The following is a 26,218-nucleotide window of genomic DNA, read 5'->3' on the forward strand; positions in this document are numbered from 1 at the left end:
AAAAGTTATTTACCAAAGTTCAAGCTATTGCCATTATAAATTACAATACCTTTTATTTGAGTATTAATTATTAAAAATAAATTAAAGCCATTGTTATTTGTAATATCAATACATCTAAGTCACGTTAATACAATACATATTGCATTACAAATGCTATAGGTGTCACATTTGCGAAAGTTAAAACTGTTGGCATTGTAAATGACAAAGCTATTAATTTCGCTATTTTCAAAACCAACACATAAATAAAAAAATTGTCATTTACAAGCCCAATAGCTCAAACTTTCCTAATGCGAGACTTATTGCATTGCAAATGCTTGTTTCTTATTGTTCTGTAGCCCTCAGTAATGTTGCAGCTATTTAAATATAATTGTGATCGGTTGATGTATATGTTAGGTTGTTGTGACGTCACAGTAAAGAATTGATGTTCGCGTCAGACTTGTGCTGTCACTGGACAGATAATGTTAATGTCAGAGCTCATTGTGAGATTTAAATGGACTGGTGATGGTAACGCGAAAGTTCATTGTGCCATCACTGTTATTGTATAGTAGCATGTATGTAAAACTTAATCCCACGTTCTGAGGTCCAGTAGCATGCCGATCTGTGGGGGTGAGTGCGAAGTTGACAGTGTTGTAAATGCTCTGGTCCTGTGTTGGAAGCATTTGAGTGTTGTTCGAGAGTAACCAGGGAGACTGTAACATAATGAGTGCTATAGCACCAGCCTAGCCTGGAAGGCAGCTGGATGCTAATGTATCAGTTTATTAACAGTCTCATATTAATATTAAATACATTTTTTATGAATTTTGCCAAGGGCTATTGCTTTTGTGAAGGCTTTTGAGGTTGCATCATCCTTGGCTGGTATTAATATATTGCCACATCATTCTGAGCAGAAGATATTTACGTCGAAGTCTATTGTGGCATCACCATCATTGCATACTTTTGCCGTCAAAATGTTGTAATAACCTTCAGCTGCCCACAGTGATCTGACGCTACCTTTAAGATCATCCTTCTATTGCCAAGTCACAGTAGACTGCCATAAATCTCATCAGCCAACTACAATGCCATAAAAAGTCTGCAACATCACCAATAACCTTATCTCCAACAATGATTTCACAATGGTCTGATCTCGAAATTAGCTTCCATTGGTGATATCACAATAAAACATCATCTAAATACAGTAAGGCCAGTGGAGACTGGTATCAAGTGCATCTCAACTCGGCCAAGTCCCAATCAATTGCGCAATAGCCATCTAAGCACATTGAAGGCACACAAAACTCAAACATGAAAATTCAGCAGCCTTAATATTTCGACAGGCAACAAGATTGTTCTCCTTGGGCAATGACCCAATTATCTTTTTTCGACTATGACCCCTAAGCGGAAACTTTAACTTTTCTGTATGTACTACGGAGCCCAAGCAACCTTTGGATGATGACCGGTGGAGCTGTCCTATGTAGCTATAGAGGATTTTGGCTTTGGTTTACCCCTTGGCCATCACCTACCCAGCCGGACATCGGACACTGTTTTTCCTCGTCTACCCGTTGTGCTTCCTACCCCCTCTCCCACCTCTTTCCTCCATCATTCTTTGTCTACCTCCCCTATTCCTTTCCTCTTTCCCCTAATTTTTATCTCCCTTTGCCTATTTTTAGGTCTCGCCTATTATATCCCGTAGGGATAATAGGAGAGATTTTAGTAAGCGGAACAGAAAAGTCTACCTAGCTGCGGATCGCATACAGTTCATGTGAGCTAGGCGCGTGCACGTCGCACATCACACACCCACACCACACCATTGCCAGCCACATCCCACACCATTTGTCTGAGCACCGGCATCAGACTTCAAAGGAAGCCGCTCCCCCGCCATGCAATGCTCGAGCTGTGCAAACTGCCGTCAACTCTTTTTCCATTTAATGCATTAACTTGTTTTTCTCGTTTCTCGTTGGCAGCCTGGCCAAGCCCCTGTATTTACTTATGATCGGCGGTGCCTGCAGACCCCACCCGCCTTCCCCCACAGCTGGGCCAAGCACCTGTATTTACTTAACATCAGCAGTGCCTGCAGACCCCTCCCACCTCCCACCACAGCCTGCCCAAGCGCCTGTATTTACTTAATATCAACGGTGCCTGCAGACCCCTCCCGCCTCCCACCACAGCCTGCCATAGCGCCTGTCTTGTCTGGGTTGGCTCTAAGAGCGTACACACATCACCTCTTGCTTGTTGCTACTTTACACAGGCATCATCCTGTCATTTTAATGAGACCTGTCCTGCCTCCCATCACAGCCTGCCCAAGCGCCGGTATTTACTTAATATCAGCGGTGCTTGCAGACCCCTCCCGCCTCCCACCACAGCCTGTTGAAGCGCCGGTATTTACTTAATATCAGCGGTGCCTGCAGACCCCTCCCGCCTCCCACCACAGCCTGCCCAAGCGTCGGTATTTACTTAATATCAGCGGTGCGTGCAGACCCCTCCCGCCTCCCACCACAGCCGGCCCAAGCGCCGGTATTGACTTAATATCAGTGGTGCCTACAGACCCCTCCCGCCTCCCACCACAGCCTGTTGAAGCGCCGGTATTTACTTAATATCAGCTGTGCCTGCAGACCCCTCCCGCCTCCCACCACAGCCTGCCCAAGCGCCCGAATTTACTTAAGATCGGCGGTGCCTGCAGACCCCTCCCGCCAACCACCACAGCCTGCCCAAGCACCGGTATTTACTTAATATCAGCGGTGCCTGCAGACCCCTCCCGCCAACCACCAAACCCTGCCCAAGCGTCTGTATTTACTTAATATCAGCAGTGCCTACAGACCCCTCCCGCCTCCCACCACAGCCTGTCCAAGCGCCGGTATTTACTTAATATCAGTGGTGCCTGCAGACCCCACCCGCCTCCCACCGCAGCCTGCCCAAGCGCCCGTATTTACTTAAGATCGGCGGTGTGTGCAGGCACCTCCCGCCTCCCACCACAGCCTGGCCAAGCGTCTGTGTTTACTTATGATCGGCAGTGCGTGCAGACCCCTCCCACCTCCCGCCACAGCCTGCCCAAGCGCCGGTATTTACTTAATATCAGCGGTGCCTGCAGACCCCTCCCGCCTCCCACCACAGCCTGCCGTGCCTGTATAGTCTGGCTTGGCTCTAAGAGCATACACACATCACCTCCTGCTTGTTGCTACTTTCCACAGGCATCATCCTGTCATTTTAACGGCTAAGTGATTCTCAGTAGATAGGTGGCAGGTTCTTGCTTTGGGTTGTCTTGTTAGAGAGATTTTGGGTTAATAGAGTAGCCTATGCGGAAAGAACATTGGTGTCATCTCTGGTAATATGCAGGGTGCTCCTGTCCTGACGTTATACATATGTAGCAACACTAAATAGTAGTATGATGCGAAAAAAGACAGAGATAGAGACACTTATAAACCTACGATAGTGAGCATGGTTTGTAGAGTGTATGTTTTACAGTAGAAGGCGGGGTTTTATTTTCACGTTTGTTGAACAGAGGGGTGCACTAATTGTGTTGCAATGTTGTTGGTGTCCTTTTCCATAGAGTCGAGAAAAAAATAGTTAGATACTTATGTCTGTATGCTCATATGAGAGTAAATGGCTGTGTCTGAAGAGGTCCTCTATTAGGGAGCAGCCTGGTCCTTACTGCCGTCATCATTCACAGATGGTCTTGAGTGTGTCTTATCTTTGTAAGGAAACGTCCCAGAATTTAGAGGATGAACACTTAGTCACAGGGAGCCGGTGATGTGCTTGGGGAGCTGTAATGAATGATGTGATGCAGGTGTCGGTGAAATGTTTGGTGGCTGATGCACTCTGTATTCTTTGTTTGCTTCTGAACAGGCAGAGTGTTGCACACATGAAAGCGTTTCTTCTGCTAAATGAACTGTGCTGACAAGGGACACTTGTAGGCAATGGCTAAGCGAGCTGAAGCACAAAGTATGCAGCTACGTTAAACCTCGGGATAGGGAGCTTCACACAAGATGTTCAGTTGGGGTTATGGTGCAAAGGTGGCGCTTGATATGATGTTGGTGGCACAGCTCTCAAAAGAGCTTCATGGAGGGAAACTGTTTTCAGAGTATTATGAAGGGCAAGGCTGGTGCCTGGCTTCCACCATCATCAAGTGCTACTGTTGTTGCGTAACGGCCACAGCTGTAGACTTTGAAGGTGGAGAACCAGGTTCGAGTCTCGGCGTCGGCTCAGCATCCTGTGATTCTGGGCAAATCACTTAATCTCCCCTTGCCTAATAAAAAAGAATCTGTCCTTCCGTAATGTAACTGGTGCTCAGGTAAAGCGTTCCAATACCCTCGGGTCGAGTTCGCACTATACAAAACTGACAAAAAAAAGCATTTTCAATGCACTAGGTCGTGCATTAGTGAGAGTTTGAGCTATTCGCATTCTAAACGGTAGTGCCTGTATCTTATCTGTTGGATTTTAAAACATAAATAAAAGGCATTGTCATTTACAATGCCAATAGCTTAAACTCTCGCAATGGCAGGACCTATTTCATTGTAAATGCTTTTTTTTCATTGTCACGGATATCTCCACCAGAATCCAAAATCCAATGAACTGCATTATTATTATTATCTCTATGTGCTTACAAAGTGTCATACTTTAATATAAGTCAGCCTTTTAGATCAAAATGATCACATCTTGACACGAAAACCCGTTCATATTTATCATAGATTCTGGGCCCTGCTATAGTATTCAAAGTATGGGAGCCTTGCTAAGGGGTAAATTCCAGCCTCCTTCCCCGCAAATCTGTGTTCTCCAACTGAATCATACTGCACAACATTATGTCCTGTTCCCTGGGAAACATTGGAATCACCACTTTCTGACCATTCACAATGCTCTTTGTTCAGACCCTCATTACCCCAAAAATCGTTGTCAGTTTTAACACAGTTCTGGACATTCACACACAACACAACACCGCTTATTTATTTGACTCGCATATAAAGATGTACCAGCAACAGTGGGGACCTGCACAATTAACCTCTGCCCTCTTTTCAATATTCATGCTAACCTCACCAACTGACATTTTCTCTTTTCACCCAAAGACCAGTTACCCGGGCCTAAACATACATTTTCAACCAGCTTGATATCCTCTGCCCTAGAACAATTGCATTGTGCTTTTACTACTCTCCTGAGCTTACCTTCTAGTATACTTCATGAATGGAAGGTGACACACATACACACACCTCATTAGCTTACCTTCTAGTATATCTTCATCGCCCTCACTCTATCTATCGCCCTCACTCTAGCTCTCTATTGTCCCCACTCTATCTATCTATTGCCCTCACTTTATCTATCTATCGCCCTCACTCTATCTATCTATCTATCTATCTATCTATCTATCTATCTATCTATCTATCTATCTATCTATCTATCTATCTATCTATCTATCTATCTATCTATCTATCGCCCTCACTCTATCTATCGCCCTCACTCTATCTATCTATCGCCTTCACTCTATCTATCTGTCTATCTATCTATCGCCTTCCCTCTATCTATCTATTGCATCACCACAGCATCACTCAGAACCACCACAGCATCACTCCGGGCACCACAACATCACTATGCGCTACCACTGCATCACTGAATGCCACAGCATCACTCGTCGCCACCACAACATCACTCAGTGCCGCCACAGCATCACTAAGCGCCGCTACAGCATCAATCAGTGCAACCATTCAACAACAACTGGTTCAAATATGTTCTCTCAATGTTTCAAGCTTTATTACAAATGTCACAAAAAGATGTTAATATGTCACTTCTGTTCTTGGATTTTCGTCACAATAAAATACACTGGACATAATCTTCACAAAAGTTATTTACAAAAGTTTAAGCTATTGACATTATAAATTACAATAACTTTTATTTAGGTATTGATTATTTAAAAAAATTAAAATCCATTGTTATTTGTAATATCAATACATCTAATTCACGTAAATACAACACATATTGCATTTCAAATGCTATAGGTGTCACATTTGCGAAAGTTATAACTATTGGCATTGTAAATGACAAAGCTATTAATTTAGCTATTTTCAAAACCAACACATAAATACAAAATTTGTCATTTACAATACCAATAGCTCAAACTTTCCTAATGCAAGACCTATTGCATTGCAAATGCTTGTTTTTCCTTATGTTTATGCTATGGTTTTGTACTCGTGTAACTACGCTCCAGTAACTGATGGAACTTTGTAATCATGTTCTGAAACAATGCTTTTTCCTCATGTAAAGCGTTCTGTTACCTCCTGGTCTAGCCAGCGCTATATAAAACTTTTCAAATAAAATAAATAAATATCTTCTTATGGTGGTATTACAATAAACGGACAGTAACATAATCAGTCCACACTGATCTCACATAGAATTAAATCAAGATTCTATTGTGATATTATTGGGGGCATTTGGTGCAGTAGTCTATTATTACTTCACTTATGGCAGATGCTGTTGACTTTGCAGGCTAGTTGTGACATCATTGTGGTCTTACGGTACTCATGTCACAACCTACTTGTGTATATATATCATTTTTAGAAGACTGTGTTGATGTTCTAGCCTATTGTGCCAATGACCGGTGGAGCTGTCCTAGTCAGCTATAGAGGACTCTGGCTTTAGTTCACCCCTCGGCCGTCACCTACCCAGGCGACGTCGGACACTGTTTTTCACTTGTCTCCCCATTGTGCTTCCTACCCCCTCCCCACCTCTTCCCTCCATTATTCTTTGTGTACCTCCCCTAATCCTTTCCTCTCTCCCCTAATTTTTCTCTCCCTTTGCCAATTTTTTTCCTTATGTTTATGCTATGATTTTTTACGCATGTAAATACGCTTCAGTTACTGATGGAACTTTGTAACCATGTTCTGAAACAATGCTTTTTCCTCATGTAAAGCGCTCTGATACCTCTGGGTCTAGCCAGCGCTATATAAAACTTTTCAAATAAAATAAAATAAATCCATACGGGCAGCTCTCGTTGGTGCCAGTCTATTGGGACATCACTGTGGACAGATATTATTGATGTTGCAGCCCATCATGAGTTCAATGCAGGCATAGAGGCTTATGTTTCCTGATGTCACTTTTCGCAGGTGATGCTGGTGACTGTCATTTATGACATAATAGCATCACTGTGGACATCTAGAGTCACAGCCTTTGTGCCATCACGTTCTGCAGATGTTGATGTCACAGTCTGTCGTGGCATCACAGTGGAAAGATAATGCAGGCTCAAAGGAAACATGGCAGAGTTATCTAAATGCTTGTTTTATGGAATTGGAAAATGTTTTGACATTAAAAACTGAATTATTTATAAGACATTTATTTATTTGTTTGTTTATTTATTCATCATGAATGCGATAGAGGGGTACAATTCCAGACATAAAAGGAGCTTTGGCTATCCAATTAAGAGTAGCAGTATTACCTGCAGTAGTGAAAAAATGCATATGAAAAGGAGATGTCTCTCTTCACTCATTTGTAATCTTAGCATGTGTTCTTTTTGTTTCTGTTCAAATTCCCTTTCCTGTACTTTTATTATTGTATGGCGCTGCATATTCTTCACACACTATCAGAACTTTAATATGTGCAGCAAGTATACAAAACCCATAGTTTGGGAGCGCAGCTAGTCTGATTATGATTCTTGCATTTCTTTATTTAGGTAATCAAAGTTGCTTCTTCTGAGTGAGGTCAAGTTGAAATGGCTGCAGAAAAGAACAAAGACCTGGAGAAGTTTTTGAAGGATGTCGACGATATTAGTAAGTCACTCTCGACACACTATATACAATAAATATGATAATCTCAACATGCTTTGCTTTTGTCTGTGGAATATAGATCAGACTTGATAGGAGAGGTCACAGGTCAGGCAGGCTTCAATAAATGCTAGGATGATGATGTATTTTAAATATATTCTTTAGTACTTTAGCTTCTTGACATCTGACTATTTTAGTGTGTGTTTGTTTCTTCGAGTCTTTTGGTTGCACTGTAGAACCAACTGTTTGATGCCGTCGAGCTCGAAAGTCTTTGCGAGAGGCAGATTTTTCTTGTCAAGTGTTGGCGGCCTCCTAGTTTTTAGAGGTGTGTTGGATGAATTATATGGATATGTTGTTTGGAGGATTCCTCTTGATCAATGTTTTTAGTTGTAGCATTCTCTGAAAAATGCAGTTTTTGGCTCATCCTTTATTCATTGTAATTGGTGATTAGTTCCTGAAAGGTTGAGCTTGCACATGTTCTGTGCATGGTTGAGCTTTGTGTCTTTTCTTTCTTCCTTTTTGCATTCTATTGATGGATCCACATGGAGGTCACAAGCCATAATATCAGTCCCGGAGTGCTTTGCTTAACACTAATCGGTCTTCCCTTAAAAATTACCACAGCAGATTACAATAGGGAAAAGCCAAGTTGTGATTGTGAGCAAGATAAATGCCTTTAAAAATGCTGAATGTAAAAGAGTGCAAATAAATGTTTTGATGAGCTTGCTTCATGAACAAAAACACTTTCAATTATTGACGTGAAACTTTATTTATGGTGTCATATTGCACCACTATTCCCAGTGGAACTTGGAGAAATTGTTATTTTTCGGGACAGCATCTTTCCATTACCAAAAGTTGTATTTGTGGTATTTAAATCATTGTTGCATGTAATTCACATAATCACATCTGCGAGATAACCAAATATTTAAATCTGATGATGATGCACACTCTTGTAAAACAATTCTATAAAGAGAAGTGAAGTAATTTGGAAGTAGGTGATGGACCAATTTCATTTTCACCAAGCTATAAATACAGACGAGGAGCTGCACATTTTATGGTATATTCATAACTATAGAATACTCTGTAGATCAAGGGTGAATAAACTGAGGTTTGTGAGGTAAGAGGGAAGGCAAGGGGCTAAGTATAACGGATTTTTTTTAAATAAAGGTAGTGTGGTAAAAGCATGAAACAGCCATCGATTAGTAAGTTTTGTAAAAACACCCTCCAAAAAATAGGAGCACAGTTGAGAATGACACATCCCACCATAAGAACAGTGATTATTATACAGGAGGAAGTAGCAAACTGGTTAACAAGTTTCTCGTTACCTTTGACAATCTAATTCTTCTGTGTGTAGAAGCTGAAGTTTTCTTGCAATTTGGATAACAAAACATGAAATAATACCACATCTTCAAAGGTTTCCATACAGACATTTTTCCTGGTAAAACCTCGTGAAAAATACCCACTCAAAACAGCCTGAAATGTGAGAATAACATAGAAATTGGTGCAGAAAAGCACTTTCTGCGGTAATTCCCCAAAGACCAGTTAGGGCACCACACAGTATTGGAATTCCCTAGCTCAGTACTGCTCTTTGGGAGATCGTGGAACTCTTATATAAGTATAGTCAATGATGTCAAATTATGCCGTCACATAATGTATCTGGCAAGTCTAACAGGCCTCTAACATCTCTCTGAATGTACTTTTCAAGCTACATACTTTTAAGGTTAAAGTTTAGCCAGCTCTTAGCCACCTATTGTGGTATTTTAGTTTGCATGTGTACCATTCTGAGTTTTCGTCACATCCTTTAACAGATTATGTAATTTGTTAAGAAAAAAAGTGCAAGAGCCCAAAGTTTTTATTAAGCCACTGTTGCCGAATACCAAGGGTCCCTACTCTTGCTTCCATCTTATGCCTCTTTCTTCCACCACCCGTACACTTCGTCTCTTATCATCATCCGGCTCTCACATGTTCCATTTAACAACTGCATTCTCTCTTTGTCAATGTTGTCATATATTACTCTTAATCCTTCTTTCTTCTTTTTTTAGCTTTCTCTCTGTGGCTCACAGTCAAAGTCTACGATTAAAAAATAAGCCCCTCCCCCGTTCCAAAAATGAGTGTAAGATTGCAGATGCTAATCACTTTAAACCCCTGCCACAAATGAAACACTTGCAAACATCACCTGTTTTGTTTGCAATTGCCGCCATAAGTGCACTGGGGATGCTCAGACGTGGGTCCCAGGCACTCCACACCACTGGAGTCAAGCTAGCCGGGCTGATGAGAGGTGTTACCTCGAAACCGGTCCGGTCCTCGGATGCTTGATTCCGTTCTGGGAAGGACATGGCTTTTGTAGTTCGGACTGGACTGTTCCCATGGGGCACAGGGTCAGAGCTGATTTGCATATCGCCATTGTCTAACCCAGGGTGGTGTGGAGTGCAAAAAAACGATGGATTTGGGCCCAGATCTTTGGACTGGGGTGAATGTGTGACATTGATCCACATTCTGTCCATCACCTGTTTTGTTTACAAATTAAACACTGCCATGTATGTTTATTATTGGTTTGTCGTTTGCACAGCATACTATCCGTTCTTCAAGAAATGGCTTCCATCAACATTCCATGAGCATTTTCTTTAGTAGGATAGGCCAGGCATAAACTCAAGTAGTTGAAGATGCACAGGGATGATTTATGAGACAAGCACATACTGCTGTAACTGCCCGCCTGTAGACAAAATCATTTATAAGACAAATGCAGTAAGTTCCCTTATGAATCACTGTGCCACTGCGTGTGCGCTGGAGCCTACTAACCAAGGAACAGTAGCATCATTTTTCTAAAGACTACAGATGTTCAGCCTGGGGACTGAAGCATGCTTTGAGGCTACGGTGGCACAATTATATTGTTGAATTCTGGTATGCTTTTAGTATCCAACATTGATATCTAAAATACCTTTATGAATGGGCCACTGTCCTTGACTTCTCCAAATGTTTGGATGGGAAAGATTGTTTTATTAAAAGGTAAGAAAAAATATCATGACATCGCATGGCATTTTAACCTTTACTTTCAGGGTGTTTTATTTTTATTTTGATAAACTTTGTTTATTGGCTTTTCACAAAAATACATCAACTAAGAGGTCCATCAGAGGAAGGTAAAAGCAGAGGGGATGCAGGTTGACAGGAAAGCAGGGACAAACATCATCACTTTACATCTTCACAGTGTGAGAGTGGGCGAGACATGCAGCTTACGAGACGATTTGACCATAGCATTACTTCCAGGTTTATAACAGCTGTAGGTGTTTTGCCTGAAGTAGCACACTTTTCTAACATTTGTATAGCTTTCATGGTGTTTCCAGTCAGGTCCTTTTATTTGTATGCACCAGCCGGTCCTTCTTCCAGTTGTCAGACCAAGACGGGGTTGAAGCCACCAAGTACTGATGTTAACATAATGCACATGCTATCTGCACAGTAGGACTGGGATAGGAAACTGGCCCGATCATTAAAATAAAAGTGGCCCCCATTAGAGACTTGGATATCTAAAGAAAGTGGCCTACTTATCCAATTCACTAAAATATTTGAACTTGTAAAGACATGTTGTATAGCTGTTTTGCAAGGTATGGAAAACTGATTGCATTTGTGCTTGCTGCAGGCAATGTTTGTTGTAATATCTGGCCAATCAACATAAAAAACGGCCCACCAGACCACGAAACATACCAACGAACAGCTAAAAACACTGGCTAACACACCTACCTATCAGACCAGCCCTTCTGGCACTGCCAAATTGCAGTTTAGACTAATCTGACCCTAGGTAGTTGATTGGTCACAGTACATATTGTAAAGGTCATAATGATTTCTTTTCTCCTGTTTTTGGCCATCTACAATCTTGTAACTTTCTCTGATTAAGCCATTGTGTACTTGTCTCGCCAGTTTGCGTCACCCCATTGGTGTTTATTGTATAGGGGCCAGCTTTACCGTCCCTCCTGCAACATCTCTAACTTTATGTTGGGTTCCACTGGTAGACAGTTGTGTCTGAGCAGGGCCACACCTTGCATCTTCCAGCACCTCTTATTACTCAGTACTCATTCAGCTCTGTCTACTGCTATCTTGCAATAAGTGTACCAGGCCAGGCCCTTCTGTCCTCACAGATTATTTACACAGAGTCTGTGCTTGTGAGGCAGCCTGCTTCACTTTTGGCTTTTAATAAGGCACTTGCATTTGGGTAGAGTCTTGGTTGAATTTAAGAGTGACTTGACCGCTGAGATCTGTGTGCTATCTGTAGGTTTGGACCCTGGCAAGGTCGGTTAATTCTGGCATTCTTTCAAGATATTGAAAACGAATGCCATTTTTTTAAGTGGGTGATACTAATTGTATTTAAAAATGTACTCTGTAAAGTAAAGTTAAATGCATATCTATTTTAATTGTGTAGCCTAATCACGTACGGTATCTGAAGGTGCTGGCGCCTAAAAGCAAGTTTCCAGTTTAAATATTTATCTAGCACCGGTCTCTTCTAACTCAGGAGTAGCGATTGTCCACCTAAATGGGAGTCACTTCATATATTTCGGAAGGAGTGAAGGCTGGGTTGAGGATTCAAATGTAAGGATTGCAGTTAAGTCATAAAATCTATACAGTGAATAAGTATTCACTGAGCTCTCTAACGGGCTGCCCCCTAACTACTTTCCCTGTGCTGCGAAAAATATTACTCAACCAGTTCAACAACCTTGGTACTCCTGCAGCGGATTGCTCTTGTTCTCGTCAGTGCATTGCTGACGTAGGTTTAGGCCAAGGGGATGATTGCGACATTAGCTTAGCTGTACGCAAATGCACTGAAATCACAATTTATTTAAGTTATGATGGATTGTTTGGATTATGTGATATTTTGTTTATTTGTTATTTTGCTTCTGGGTAGGGATGTTCTCTGGTGGTTGTCTGGGTTGGGAAGTAGGAAACCATATTGAAGCAGGTAAGATGTTCTAGCATTATGCATTGACCCTTCAGAAGCATTCATAAACTTAGATAGTGGTAAACAGTGATACTTAAACTAACATGCAGCAATCTTACATCTTGCTAACGGTGGCCAGGGATGGTGCTATATGGTTGTGTCCTCTTCTGCAGGCAGACAGGCACTCGCGCACCAAGAACAAAGATGGCACTGCGTCTGACTTCCCCCAGGTCTGCTTCTTTTGACATTTTCCATAGCAGGCCATTCCAATATCAACATGTGCGTTGTCTCTTCCTCACCTTCCATGGTGTCTGATGACTTCCTCCCCATTTTTGGGCAGGCAAAATGTTTTCTTGTCCTCTTTCTTTTTCTCTGTTGGCCACAGAATCCCGCCAAATCTCGTACACTCTTCAGGATTGGCTGCAATAATTCATGAAACAAAACAGCTTCATGCTTCGTATCCACTTGACGTATTTCCCCCGGCTTTTTCTTATCTTCTGTTTCATATTGACTTAGATTCTTGGAACATATTTTTTCCAGCATTTTCTAACTTCACGTTCAGGGCTTTAAGTTGGGCGGGCTTGCTAGTGCTTATCAAAGGAAGCAATTGAAAATAGCTTTCCAAAGGGGTCTGAAACGGTTCCATACCAGGCCCTTTATTCATGTCCTTAACTTTACAAGCAGAAGCATGGATTGATTTCTGGATAATGAGTGCAAAAACTCTTCAAGTGATCCAAATCAGCATTGCATTTCCTGTTTGCGGGTCATATATTTGACTTCATCTTGCATTTTCTAAGATTATTAGCTTTTTTTATAGATATGTTTTTGTAGTTCTGTTTTTCATGCAACATAGTTGTCTTGTATAGTGCATAGTGAGCTCGGGTGTGGATGGATGTTCATGTTGGGGCACTGTTGAGAGCTCTGAAGTCGATGCTGAAGGCAGTGCGAATCTCTCACAGTGCCAATCCGTGAGTCTTGCGAGGCCCGATTCACAAAGGTAAACTTCTACTTTAGATCTCAGTTTAGACTTTAGGTCTCAATTTACCTGTGTGAGTTGGGCCCACCGTGTTTCGACTTCATGCTCTTCCAATCTTTGGCCTCTCTTCAGAGATCACTGGTCAGAAATAACTGACAATTATAATCACCTTTCTAAATTATATTATTATTATTAATAATGAAGTAGGTATACACAGCTGTTGAAATATTCATAAAGACAAAGGAAAAGAAATGCTAAGAGAGAAAAAAAGAGAGCATGGACAAGGAGGAATGACGTTAACAAGTACACGCAGAAGGGAAGAGTGATATGACTGCAAAAAGGAGATAAAGTGTGAAAGATACAGATGGAAGGATTTCAGAAAGATAGATCGGGGGAGAAAAAGAGTGCAAGTAACTAGCGTAGAATAAGAAGAGAAGCTATGTGCGTAAGAAAACGAGAGTGACATAGACTCACACAGACTTCTATTCACCCTTACACAGACCTTTGTATTGCGTAATTCACAGTTTCATATTTTCAAATTTGAAACATTTACATTTCAAATTATTCACAGCAGTATTGTCATAACGTTCTCATCTGATTTTAAATAAAAATCAGTACTGACAAGTGTTGGCTTAGCCAATAAGTCTGTCTTATTTTAGGTGTATTGTTTGATGTTATGCGATGTCCTTCCATGCACAAGCAGGCTCAGCCTCTTCTAAAGGTTTTCTAGTAATATTTCCTTTCAAACCTCTCCTTTTTCACCGAATGTAAGGCGATGCCCACTCAAGTTACTACCACTATATAATTTGAACATTTTGATTTTAGTTATTAATTGTGTAGTGTACACCGTTTCATTGATGACTAGAGACAAGATTTGTTCACTTAAACACATTACTTGAATCTAGGTATGGGAACCGAGAGTGTGCTGTTGAGTTTTAAACATCAAAGGCCTGCCATATGTGGGAGATGCACGCTTGCGCATAGCTTGCAATCAATCAATCAATCAATCAATCAAAGACATTTATAGAGTGCACTACTTACCCGGAGGGTCTCAAGGCGCTTGGGGGGGGGGGGGGGGGGGGTGCTGCTACTGCTCGAACAGCCAGGTCTTGAGCTTCTTCCTGAAGGAGAGGTGGTCTTGGGTCAGGCGCAGGTTGGTCGGGAGGGAGTTCCAGGTCTTGGCGGCCAGGTAGGAGAAGGACCTTCCTCCTGTTGTCGTTCTTCGGATGCGGGGAACGCCGGCGAGGGCGTGACTGGTTGATCGGAGATGGCATTTGGGAGCGTAGAAGTTGATGCGGTGGTTGAGGTAGCTCGGGCCTTGATCGTGTAGGGCTTTGTGTGCGTGGGTGAGGAGACGGAAGGTGATTCTCTTGTTGACGGGGAGCCAATGCAGGTCTCTCAGATGTCCGGAGATGTGGCTGTGTCGTGGGATGTCGAGGATGAGTCTGGCTGAGGTGTTCTGGATCCGCTGGAGTCTCTTCTGGAGCTTGGCGGTGGTTCCGGCGTAGAGGGCGTTGCCGTAGTCCAGTCGGCTGGTGACGAGGGCCTGGGTGACCGTCTTCCTGGTCTCGGTGGGGATCCACCGGAAGATCTTCCGTAGCATGCGCAGGATGTTGAAGCAGGACGAGGAGACGGCGTTGAGTTGTCTGGTCATGGAGAGGGAGGAGTCCAGGATGAAGCCCAGGTTGCGTGCGTGGTCTTTCTGTTTGGGTGCGGTGCCCAGGGCAGGGGGCCACCAGGAGTCGTCCCAGGCGGAGGGCGAGGAGCCCAGGATGAGGACTTCCGTCTTGTCTGAGTTCAGTTTCAGGCGGCTGGTCGTCATCCACTCGGCTACGTCTTTCATCCCTTCGTGAAGGTTGGCTCTGGCGGCGGCGGGGTCGTTGGTCAGGGAGAGGATCAGCTGGGTGTCGTCCGCGTAGGAGATGATGTTGAGGTTGTGTTGGCATGCGATGGCCGCGAGGGGGCTCATGTAGACGTTGAAGAGGGTGGGGCTCAGCGAGGATCTTCAGGGACGCCGCAGATGACTTCGGTGGCCTCTGACTTGTAAGGTGGTAGGCGGACTCTGTGTTCTTCCGTCGAGGAAGGAGATGATGCATTCCAGTGCCTTCTCCTGGATTCCGACGTTGCTGAGGCGCTGCACTAGGGTGCGGTGGCAGACAGTGTCGAATGCCGCGGAGAGGTCTAGGAGGATGAGGGCCGCTGTTTCTTCGTTGTCCATCAGGGCTCGGATGTCATCGGTGGCAGCGATGAGGGCGGTCTCGGTTCTGTGGTTGGCTCGGAAGCCAGACTGTGAGGGGTCGAGGGATCCATTCGTCTCGAGGAAGGCGGCCAGCTGTTTGTTGACGGTCTTCTTGATGACTTAGGCTGGAAACGGGAGGAGCGAGATGGGGCGGTAATTCTTGAGTTCGGTGGGGTCCGCTGTTGGTTTCTTTAGTAGAGCGCTGAGTTCGGCGTGCTTCCAGCTCTCCGGGAAGGTGGCGGTGTCGAAGGAGGTGTTGATGATGTCCCGCAGGTGGGGTGCGATGACAGCGTCGGCCTTGTTGAAGACGTGGTGAGGGCAGGGGTCGGTCGGAGATCCGGAGTGGATGGAGTTCATCATGCGGACGGTGTCTTCGGTGCTGATCGGAGTCCAGGCGCGGAGGGTGGTGGTGGGGGGCGGTGGTTCGGTCGTGGCGTGCGTCGGTTGAGTGCTGAAGCTGTTGTGTATGTCCGCGATCTTGTTGTGGAAGTAGGAGGCGAGGGAGTTGCAGAGGTCTTGCGATGGGGTGATGTCGTTGTTTCCGGCGTTGGGGTTGGAGAGCTCTTTCACGATGTTGAAGAGTTCCTTGCAGTTGTGTGCGTTGTTGTCCAGCCGGTCCTTGAATGCAGTTTTCTTGGTGGCGCGGATCAGTTGGTGGTGCTTCCGGGTGGCGAGCTTGAGGGTGGTCATGTTGTCCGGTGTTGGTTCCCTTCTCCAGGCTTTCTCGAGGGCTCGGCAGTTCTTCTTGGAGCTCTTGAGTTCGTCGGTGAACCATGGGGCCTTCTTGCTGCCGGGTCTGCTGGGCGGGGTACTCAGTGGGGCGAGTTCGTCCGCGCAGTTGCTGATCCACTTTGTGAGGTTGTCGGCGGCCTGGCTGGGGTTCGCTGAGCTGGCGGGAGGGTGCTGGCTCAGGGAAGCGGCGAGCTGGTCGGCTGTGATCTTGTTCCAGCTTCTTCGAGCAACCTGTTGCTGGTGGTGGTGGATCGTCGTTCTTCTGAAGGTGAAGTGGACGCAGCTGTGGTCCGTCCAGTGGAGTCCAGTGGCGTGGCTGAAGGCGATGTCTTTGCTGGATGAGAAGACGGCGTCGAGTGTGTGTCCGGCGAGGTGGGTGGGGGTGGACACCAGCTGCTTGAGTCCAAGGTTGGCGAGGTTGGCGAGCAGGGTGGTGGTGTTGCGGTCGTTGTTTTCCAGGTGGAAGTTGATGTCCCCCAGGAGGATGTAGTCAGCGTAGGGGAGGACATGCGGGCTGACGAAGTAGGCGATGTCCTCGCTGAATTGTGTGCATGGTCCCGGGGGTCGGTAGATCAGGGTGCCTCTGAGGGTGGTCTTCGGGTCGGTGCGGATCTGGAAGTGTAGGTGTTCGGCGGTAGTCAGGGTGTCGTCAGTGTTGGTCGTGATGTGGATGGTGTCCCTGTGGATGATGGCGATGCCTCCTCCAGTCTGGATGTCGCAATCTCTCCGGGTGATCTTGTAACCCTCTGGGATGGCGATGGCGATGTTGGGCGCTGAGGAGTCGTTCATCCAGGTTTCCGTGAGGCAGGCATCGTCAGGAGCTGTGGTGTCGAGGAGGTTCCAGAGTTCGATGGCGTGTCTGTGGACGGAGCGGGTGTTGAGCAGGATGCACTTGAGGTGGTTGCTGCTGGTGTTCGGCTTGGCGGGTGCTGGTGCGGGGCAGGTCCGGATGCAGGTGAACTTGCAGGCGTGGCAGCTGAAGGGTCCGTGGTTGCGTCTCGGGGTGGCTCGGTAGCATCCCGGGACTCGGCCGGTGTTGAGCGCGTTGAGGGTGGCGGCGGTGTACGTCCGGCGGGTGGGCTGGGGTCCTCGGGGGCCAGGGGTTCGAGCGCTGGGCGCGGTCCAGGCGTGGACGGGCGCAGACGGGCTTACCTTTGGCGCACCTTCGGCGTGCTTAGGACGCGCCCGCTGCGCGTGCACGCTGCGCTTTGGCCACTCTGCCATATGAGGAGATTGGGGGGGGCGGAGCGAGGGAGGGGCCGCTGGGAGGGGGAGCAGGGTGGCGAATGGGGATGGTGAGCGAGGGAAGGGGGCGGGCCGCAGGGGGGCAGCGGCGAGGAGGTGGCGGGAAACGCGGCCGGGGCTGGGCGAGGAGGGGGGAGCACTGGGGGCTAGGGAAAAAACAGCGGGGAAAGAAAAACAAAACGGCGGCGAAGCAAGCAGGTGGCAGGGGGCACAGGAGATCCGCGGACCAAGCGGATCCGGCGGTCGGGCCCAGCCGAGGGCCCAGCTGGTGGCAGGAGGCACTGGAGATCCGTGGAAAGCGGATCTGGCAGAGGGTACAGCTCAGGGCAGAGGCGGCACCAGGGGACGGGCTCACTCACAGGGAGTGTGCTCGGGGGGTGACCTGCCCGGAGGGACAGAGGTCACTGCAGGATCATGCACTGTCTGTCTGTCTGTCAGAAATTGTACATTGAAGTTGATAGTGTGATCGAGGTCATTGGGGCCACATTTTTCTCAGATTTCCTATGTAGAAACCCACATTTTGTATTCAGTTATGACTGATTACCTAGTAACACTGTGGGCAAACTATTCATTAGCTATATCGAAGCTTAGGCCCGGGAGTGATAAATGACAGGCCTGTACTATCAATTGATGCTGTCGTCCTGTTTATATTTTTAAGGCGCATCTTCATGGAGTTTGTCAAAAGGCGGATAGAGGTATAAGGAAAAACTGTGTTGTAGGCATACATGTTAGTGCAAGAAATGTGTCAGGAAAAGAAAAGTAGCTGCTTCCTACAAGATAGCTACGAACTCTTTACCAGTTTGCCCGATTTAGGTGTGTGGAAACAGGTGTCTGATGCTGGTCATTATCCCTGTCCCCTATTAGCTAATATGTGCTATAATCCCCAGAAAGGATAATCCCTATACGGACTCAGGAGCACGGGATGAAAATCCTCAAATGTTTCTGGCTTCACTGACATTTATGCCTGTTGTGAACTGGTGGATAATTTCGGGGCCTGGTGCGGGTAGGGGCAGGAGTAAGGAAGAGAGTGTATGGTGTGAGAGGAGGCTGTGGCTTGACTTGTGAAGCATTGTCTACTTACCTCTATTGTGCTGGAGGCGGTCGGCGGGGGCTAGGATATAACTGTGCCTGAGGACCCTGTGCCTGTCCAGTCGTGGTTTTTCCTGTGTTTGGATATGAACTTAGTGAAATCAGGTCTGGTGTTTTCAGACTGGATAATTTCAGGTCCGGTACATTGGGACACTCTTAGTCTAGTATCTACCACCCGCTATATTCTCAGTGAAGCCCCAGGCTCTTGTAGCTTGTAAGGTGGGGCAAAGTAGCTTCCAAAGATCTTGAAATTGTGTCCGTATGACGCAAAAATACGACAAATTGGGCAGTTTCTGATTTAGACGTCGTGTGGCATGCTGGTTTTCTGTTGGAATTTTCTGAGTGAATTTATTTATCTATTTACTGTTTGGCTCAATTGTTGTGTTTGGCTATTCCTTTTTGGGTATTTACAGCAAAATTAGTCCAAGAGCTGAACTCGGATGACCAGTCTGTGCGGGAAAAGGCCTTCTGTGAAGCCGACCGAAGGATTTCCTCTCAGCCAGAGACTGAATTGATTGAAGGCTGCAGGACCAAAGTGAACAAGACTTCAGTGAACACTTTGCCAAGTTCTCAGCTCAATGGCCCTCGTTCCCCAGTAAGACCTTACTTCTTTACGCGGTAATATCCATTAAATGTTTGTAGAAAACCAATCTGAAGCCAATATTTCCTTATGTGTATTAAATCATTAGTTCATGTAGAAAATATTATTTTAATCCATTTTGTTTCCTTTCTGTGAATTTTAATGCTCTACTTCTCTGGGTTTCAGCAGATGGAGGAGATGAGTCAAGGTACGGAACTGAAAATGTCCATTAAAATCCAAAGAAGTCCTACCCTGTAGACCTGTGCGTGAGTAGCAGTGCAGCAGTGGTGCTATTGTGCGCCTTCTTCAGCCTCAGTTACCAGTATATCTGGAAAAACAATTTTGTTTTCTTGTCTCATTTTTGTTTCTTTATTGTTCTTTAACGTTCTTATCAGAATTCATTCAGTCAGAAAAGAGGTCAAATTTAGTCCCCCCCAAAGTTGGGTTTAAGGTTTGTTTTAGTGCTAAAGATTAAGTAAATACATTTCGCACCATTTGGTGCTTGGATGATAGAGAATCTAATAAACAAAAAATTGCTCCAAGCTAAAGCTTTGCACTAAAGCAAAACAATGGGAGACATTCCTTTTAATGTCTCTGCGTGACAACAAATGAATCCAATGCTTGTTTCATTACTTTTTACAGGTTAAGGATGGGTGTGACTTTAAGGTTAAACATTTTTTTAACATGCATAACAGTTTGCTCAGTTTTCTATTGAAAAAGGGAAATTGTGCTCTCCTCTGTAAAACGATGTCCTGCCCTCTGTGGGGTTCATTTAGTCTGAGCTCCGTTCATTGTCAAATAAAAGCAGTTGGAGAGGTAGTAAGTGACCCTGTCATCTTCAATCCTCCTGTATGGAGACTCGAACTCGAGCAGGTAATGGGTGACTGGAAATGGTGGCATGCTACTTGGAGGTAAGAAGTAGCAGGCCTACCATGAATACTTTTTCAATTGAACAGACTTAGTCCAGGATAGGGAGCTTATCAAAGTAATTAAGGTGGTGGGAGGTACACCTACATTGCCACCATGGTAGCCCATGATATTATTCATGCATTATTATTTACGTTCAGACTTTAGTACAGCTGCGAAGCCCCAAAAGGCAGAGAGTATTTGTTTCCCTGCTGTTATTTGCAGGGTTTGGATTACTGCAAGGATAACTTAGCATTTCACCCGTTTAAAGTCAGTATAGTGAGTGTCATTACATTTAGTAATAGTAATGCAGCACGTAGAAATGCCGAAGTGCTATATACATAGTTGGGTAAAAGCAAGTTAATCTTATTGTTTGAATATACAGTGTGTGAAACCATGTAATGACAATTCGTTTTGGTAATACTGGAAAAAAAAATTGCAATCATACTGTTACATTTATCACTGAAAAATGTCGCACTAAAGAACAGTCATTGATACTACAACAGAGACAACCAAACCCACTTAAAATCAATGAATATCGCCACACTTTGGGATCCAGGCTCACATCCAGTATATAGTGTGAAACTAATACTGTAGGAAATTAGGTTATTTTTTGAGAGGGGAGGAAACCTCACTAAAATAATCGACACAGTGCTTGTCAGGGTGTACCACAAAAGTCACTAAATTAGCCTTTGCTTAATCCTCTGGTAGCTTTGCACAAAACAGTTAGACTTAACTTACAGGCAATGTGTAAAGTATTTATGCAGACAACAAACAGTAATAAAGTGAAAACACAACACAAAAAACATCTCACACCAATCTAGAACAATAGAGTACATTTTAATAAATAAAATGATCCCAGAACAACAGAAATCCATTCAGTATAACTGGAGATATGGAATTTCAAAGAACTAAGTAAAAATAGCGCCAAAAAGCACACAAAAACGCCAACTTATATTATCTGATCGTGCCAGACCAGGACAAAGTCACAAGTTCAGAACAATTGCGGTAGTGCCTAAGCCTGGTTTAGGACAGAGTTCGGCCCTCTGCACAGCTTACCTGGGTGTAATTGGGCTGAGATGTGAGATCCTCTGTCACGTTGTGTTGACCTGTGTCACATAGCATCCGCTCCAATGAGGCAGCTGATCAGGAGCTGGGAGGTGCTGCGATGTGAGGTCCTGCGTCGAGTTGTCATGCTGGGTCTGTTCCGAAGAGGCCACCAATCAGAAGCCTCGAGGTGCTTCAATACAAGGTTCTGTTTCGAGTTGCATCGGTTTTTAGAGAACCCTCAGTTCAGCAACAAAAGGGACGCTTTGATGCCACTCAATGGTCCAGGATATGTGGAGCACTTCTCTTGGTTCTGGAACCACTCCAGCAGAGGCCAGCAGCAGGGCACAGGCAGGTCCAGTTGGTTCTGGTCAGCTGGGCTTATCCAGGACAGGTCTCTGGCGCTTGTTATGTCCCTGTGCCACCCACAGGAGGCCAGCCAGCTAGCCCGTGGGGGTCACTGTGGTGGTTGTGGGTTCAAGGAGCAGGTCCTGTCTTCCTTCCCCAGGCAGCAGGGCTGTCCTTCTAGCAGCAGTCATTCTTCTGAGTTTTTCACATGTCCAGAAGTGATCTGAGTAGTGGTTTAGGAGATCCAATATTTATACCTGGTGCCCGCCTTTGAAACAGTAAGACAACCTGGCTATCCCAACATCTGGTTCTGGAAAGTTCTTCCCTTCCCCTGTCCAGGCTTCAAGAAGTCTGAGGTTGCAAGAGACTAGTGTCCGATTCCTTTGTGTATGCTGGAGGCAAGCCCCTTTCAAATGCAAGTGGGGCTGATAACAGATCCTCTTCAACCATCCTAGTATGATGGCCCACCCTGCCAACATACAGTGCCCGGTCCTCTCAATGTCTGAGAGGAATACACAAAGGTTATCTGTTAAGCTGTTCACAGTCATGTCAGAAGGTACAAATGGTTAGGACATGAAAATACCAACTTTCTAAAAGTGGCTTTTTCAGAATTGTGACTTAAAATCCAACTTTACCATTGAAGATTTTAAATTACAATTTATTTGAGTGTAAACATAATTTTTCTATCTACTCCCAAACCTAAGTTATCACTTATTAGGCGAAATAAGGTTACATATGTGAGAAGTAGGCCTTGCCACTGTGAAAGGCGACTTTAGGAGTTTTTCACTGCCAGGACATATAAAACTTAAACCCACATGTCCTACTTTATAACTTCAGTGCGCCCTGCGAGCCTTTATTGCATACCTTACGGGTGACTTATTTCCATAAAAAATGACAAAAGGTTTATTTTGCGAGTTCGAAATGGCAGTTTAAAACTATACCATAGGCTGCAATGGCAGGCCTGAGACGTTTTAAAAGGGGGGGGGGGCACAAAGAGTGCTGCAGGTCCACTAGAATTGTTGAACCTACAGTCCCTGGGTACATTCAGTACAATCTTTTAGAGACTTATATGCAAATTAAATGTGCCAAAAGGGTGTAAGCCTATTGTACCATGGTTTAGGGAGTGAGCACAGACACTTTAGCATTGGTTAGCAGAAGGAAAGTGCAGAGTTCTAAAACCAACAAAAACGAATTCATCAAAACATTAGGGGTGAAGGCAAAATGTTTGGGAAACTACCACCCAAGGGTGACCGATCTAAGAGATACCAGGTCTCGTTTTCAAGGCATTTGAATTGCAGCAATTGTGATGAATTATTTGTGATATGTTGCGGAGAACAACTCTTAGAGTAGTCAAGGTTAATTAAGACCCAACCCTTGGATTAGGGTCCAAGGCGTTCAAGATTTTAACATTTTCCAGACTGGTTATTAAAAGATTCTAGAGGACTTTCGATGCGAAGGGAGCCAGCAGTTAGAACCCACCACAGATATACTACAATGCCGCTGGTGCATTATCTCACGCATCTCTACATGTTCTGACATCAGGCAGGGAAGTAGCACTTATTTGTTGTTTAATATCACAATTAATTTCATGGGCAATTTTTTTTTTTTTTGCTGACCACGGTTTTAATTGGCTCTTCATTATCAGTACATCTTTCCGTTTAGCAGTGTGGCTATATAAAACTCTTAACATGACAACATACCTGAAGGTACGTAATGAGCAAGGCAGTAGCCTTAACAGAAATTTGCTTTATTGCCATTTCAGCTGCATTGATGTTCAGGCTGTAAAAAAGCAACCACTCCCCCAAGTTCTCAGTAGTCCACCTGATAGGTTGAATACACTCTTGTGTCCGGTCTGTGTACTACTGTGTGCACGACGTAAGGTTCATTAATTGTCCTAGCTAGCACTGGAAAGCAGTGAAGTCTGTGGTACCAATGATGGCTACACAACGCTGGGATGTAAGAGCTTACGAGATGTAAACTACTTCCCAATGCAGCCATTAAACATACACAATACATAGCAGACAAAGGTTGCTAAGGGCGGGAAACTGCACAATAATAAACTGTCAGGTGTCGCCTTTGACTTTATAATGGGCAGCCCATTGACCCATGGCTCTAGGCTAAGGATAGTGTGGGTAGTAAAGGAACGATAAGGAGGAAACAATTTTTTTTTAATGTCGGTCTCCAAAATGGCACCTAAGACCCTCTGTGTGAGCATGGTTCTAGACAATACTTTCCTTCCTTCTTGTCCCCGTTTACTTTTAATAAGGAGCGTTGACTCTAATGCCATTCCTCACATCATATATTCTCTTTTTATTAGATGGATTCTTGGCAGCTTTGGAACAGGACGCGCGAGAACGAGCCGAAAGGAGGAAAGAAAATGAAGTTTTAGCAAATGGTAATTGCAGAAGTTTTAAATGTCAAGGCAATTTATTTTTATCCGACATCAATACTTTACTCCTAAATTTCCTCTATTTATGACCAATGTCTTTGTCCCCCCGCCGCTTATCTGCTTCCTCTGTACGTTGCTGCCTTGTGCAGCAGGTAGCTGCGTGTTTAAGCTTTTTCAAACTTATTGCTCTCAGTCCGAGCTTTTTTGCTCTGCGGGTTCTTGCTTTAGCCGTTTAGTGCCATACTAAAGAGATCGTTTAATATATTGTTTGAGTCCATATTCAGAGTAAGAAATAGAAGGATGCAGCGTGAATGAGCTGAAATCCAACTAAGTGTTGGAATACAGTAAAAAATGTTGGAAGGGTCTGTTGCAAAGATCACACAATTACAGAAGAACTGCAACGACGTGCTTTGGCAAATAACTGGATGACTTTTCACCTCTTTGCTTCTGGTAATCTTAAGGTCAAGTTTGCAGATCACCCATTACAAGCACCTGCTATTTGGGTGGTCAGCATTTGGTTTGTTTTCAGCCAATGTCTTGGGTTCTTGTGACAACGGCAATACATATTTTTATTATTTAATGTTTCTCTAGAGTGGTGTCTAAAACATTTAGTTTGCTTCAACGTGCTGTAGTTTTCATTTTCTGTTAGGAAATAAGACTTTTGTCCGGTCTGGTTTTATTGCCAACCTTCTATTTGATGTTTTTGTTTGTAAGCCAAATCCTATGTTAGTTATGACATTTCAGTTTATAGGTGGGTAGTTCTAAAGGCACACATGGCTAGCGTCTGCCTTCAGGTTTAGGGTCAAGACATTATATGACCTCAAGAACTGCATGCCAAATGATCTTCCTCCTGTTCCTGGAAGTTGAAGGCTCTCTTACTTGATGATGTGTGATTGTGTGGATTGCTGGTTTCTGGTTGACACATGGTAGGATGTCGGTTTCTACGGATATTGTGGCTCTCAACTCAGTAGGTTTTGGCAAGGTTCAGAAAACATTGAAGTTGGTACTTTGCTTTCAGCAGGAGATGATGGAATGTTTTAGTGCTATTTATATGTTTTCGCCTAATATCCCTGCTCCCTTTTCTGGGCAAACTGCTAGAGGCCCATGTTTCCACCTGCCTTGGCTCTTTCATAGAAAGCTCACAGTTCCTAGATCAACATCAGGCGGGTTTCAGACCCCAACATTCCACTGAATCTGTGATTGTGGCAGTTCATGACAAACTTAGAAAAGGGGCGGATCAAAATATCTCCCAGGCCCTGGTGCACCTTGATTTGTCAGCGGCGTTCTACACCGTTGATTACTCCATCCTTCTTCAGCGGGTCGAGAACGCCGGCATCAGGGGCACCCCGCTTAGGTGGCTTGCCTCATTCCTACAAGATCGTATGCAAACGGTTCGTCTTGGTCCCTTCATGTCTGAAGCCAAAGGCCTTACCTGTGGGGTCCCTCAGGGCTCTTCCCTCTCCCCATTATTATTCAACCTTTATATTCTTCTCCTCATTTACAAGCTGCGGGACAAACCGGTGGTCATCTTCAACTATGCGGAAGACCTCCAGCTTATCTTTAATATTGATTCCTCCCCCGATTCCATTGAGAACTTCCAGTCAACTATGACATACATCAGTAGTTGGATGAATGCGAACCAGCTCAAGCTAAATCCAGATAAGACTGAGCTGGTACTCAGTGGACCCCCGGACAACCCTTGGAACTCTGATTTCTGGCTGCACACGCTAGGCAGTGCTCCCTGTGCGGTGAGCTCGGTCAAGAGCCTTGGAGTTACCATTAGTAAGGATCTGTCCATGAAACTTCAAATGAAATCTGTGATGTCGGCTTGTTTTTTTCCATCTTCGCCGCATCAGAAAGATCAGCAGATTCCTCACTCACGAGGCCTTAGTTCAAGCCACGCTGGGTCTAGTGATGTCCCGTACCGACTACGTGAACTCATTGTACATTGGCATCCCCCTCTTTCAGTCTCATCAACTCCAACTTATCCAAAACCAAGCAGCCAGACTGGTCTTTCGGCAGCCAAGGACCAGT

The 26,218-nt window shown here is 44.7% G+C and overlaps 1 protein-coding gene across 3 annotated transcripts in view; it reads left to right on the forward strand.

Annotated features, from left to right (window-relative positions):
* The window catches only part of TTC12 (tetratricopeptide repeat domain 12), a 377,867-nt gene that overhangs the window by 12,963 nt on the left and 338,686 nt on the right, over positions 1–26,218 (forward strand). For 2 of the 3 annotated variants that reach the window (XM_086957373.1, XM_086957374.1), the window contains 4 exons: positions 7,622–7,718; positions 19,328–19,509; positions 19,681–19,702; positions 24,113–24,190. In XM_086957373.1, coding sequence (XP_086813499.1) covers positions 7,661–7,718; positions 19,328–19,509; positions 19,681–19,702; positions 24,113–24,190 — 340 coding nt within the window. In that variant the 5' untranslated portion in view covers positions 7,622–7,660. The remainder of the gene's footprint in view (positions 1–7,621; positions 7,719–19,327; positions 19,510–19,680; positions 19,703–24,112; positions 24,191–26,218) is intronic. The other variant, XM_086957375.1, reaches the window with a different exon arrangement.

Source organism: Lissotriton vulgaris, chromosome 2_1, assembly GCF_964263255.1.
Source record: "Lissotriton vulgaris chromosome 2_1, aLisVul1.2, whole genome shotgun sequence".
Classification (NCBI taxonomy): domain Eukaryota; kingdom Metazoa; phylum Chordata; class Amphibia; order Caudata; family Salamandridae; genus Lissotriton; species Lissotriton vulgaris.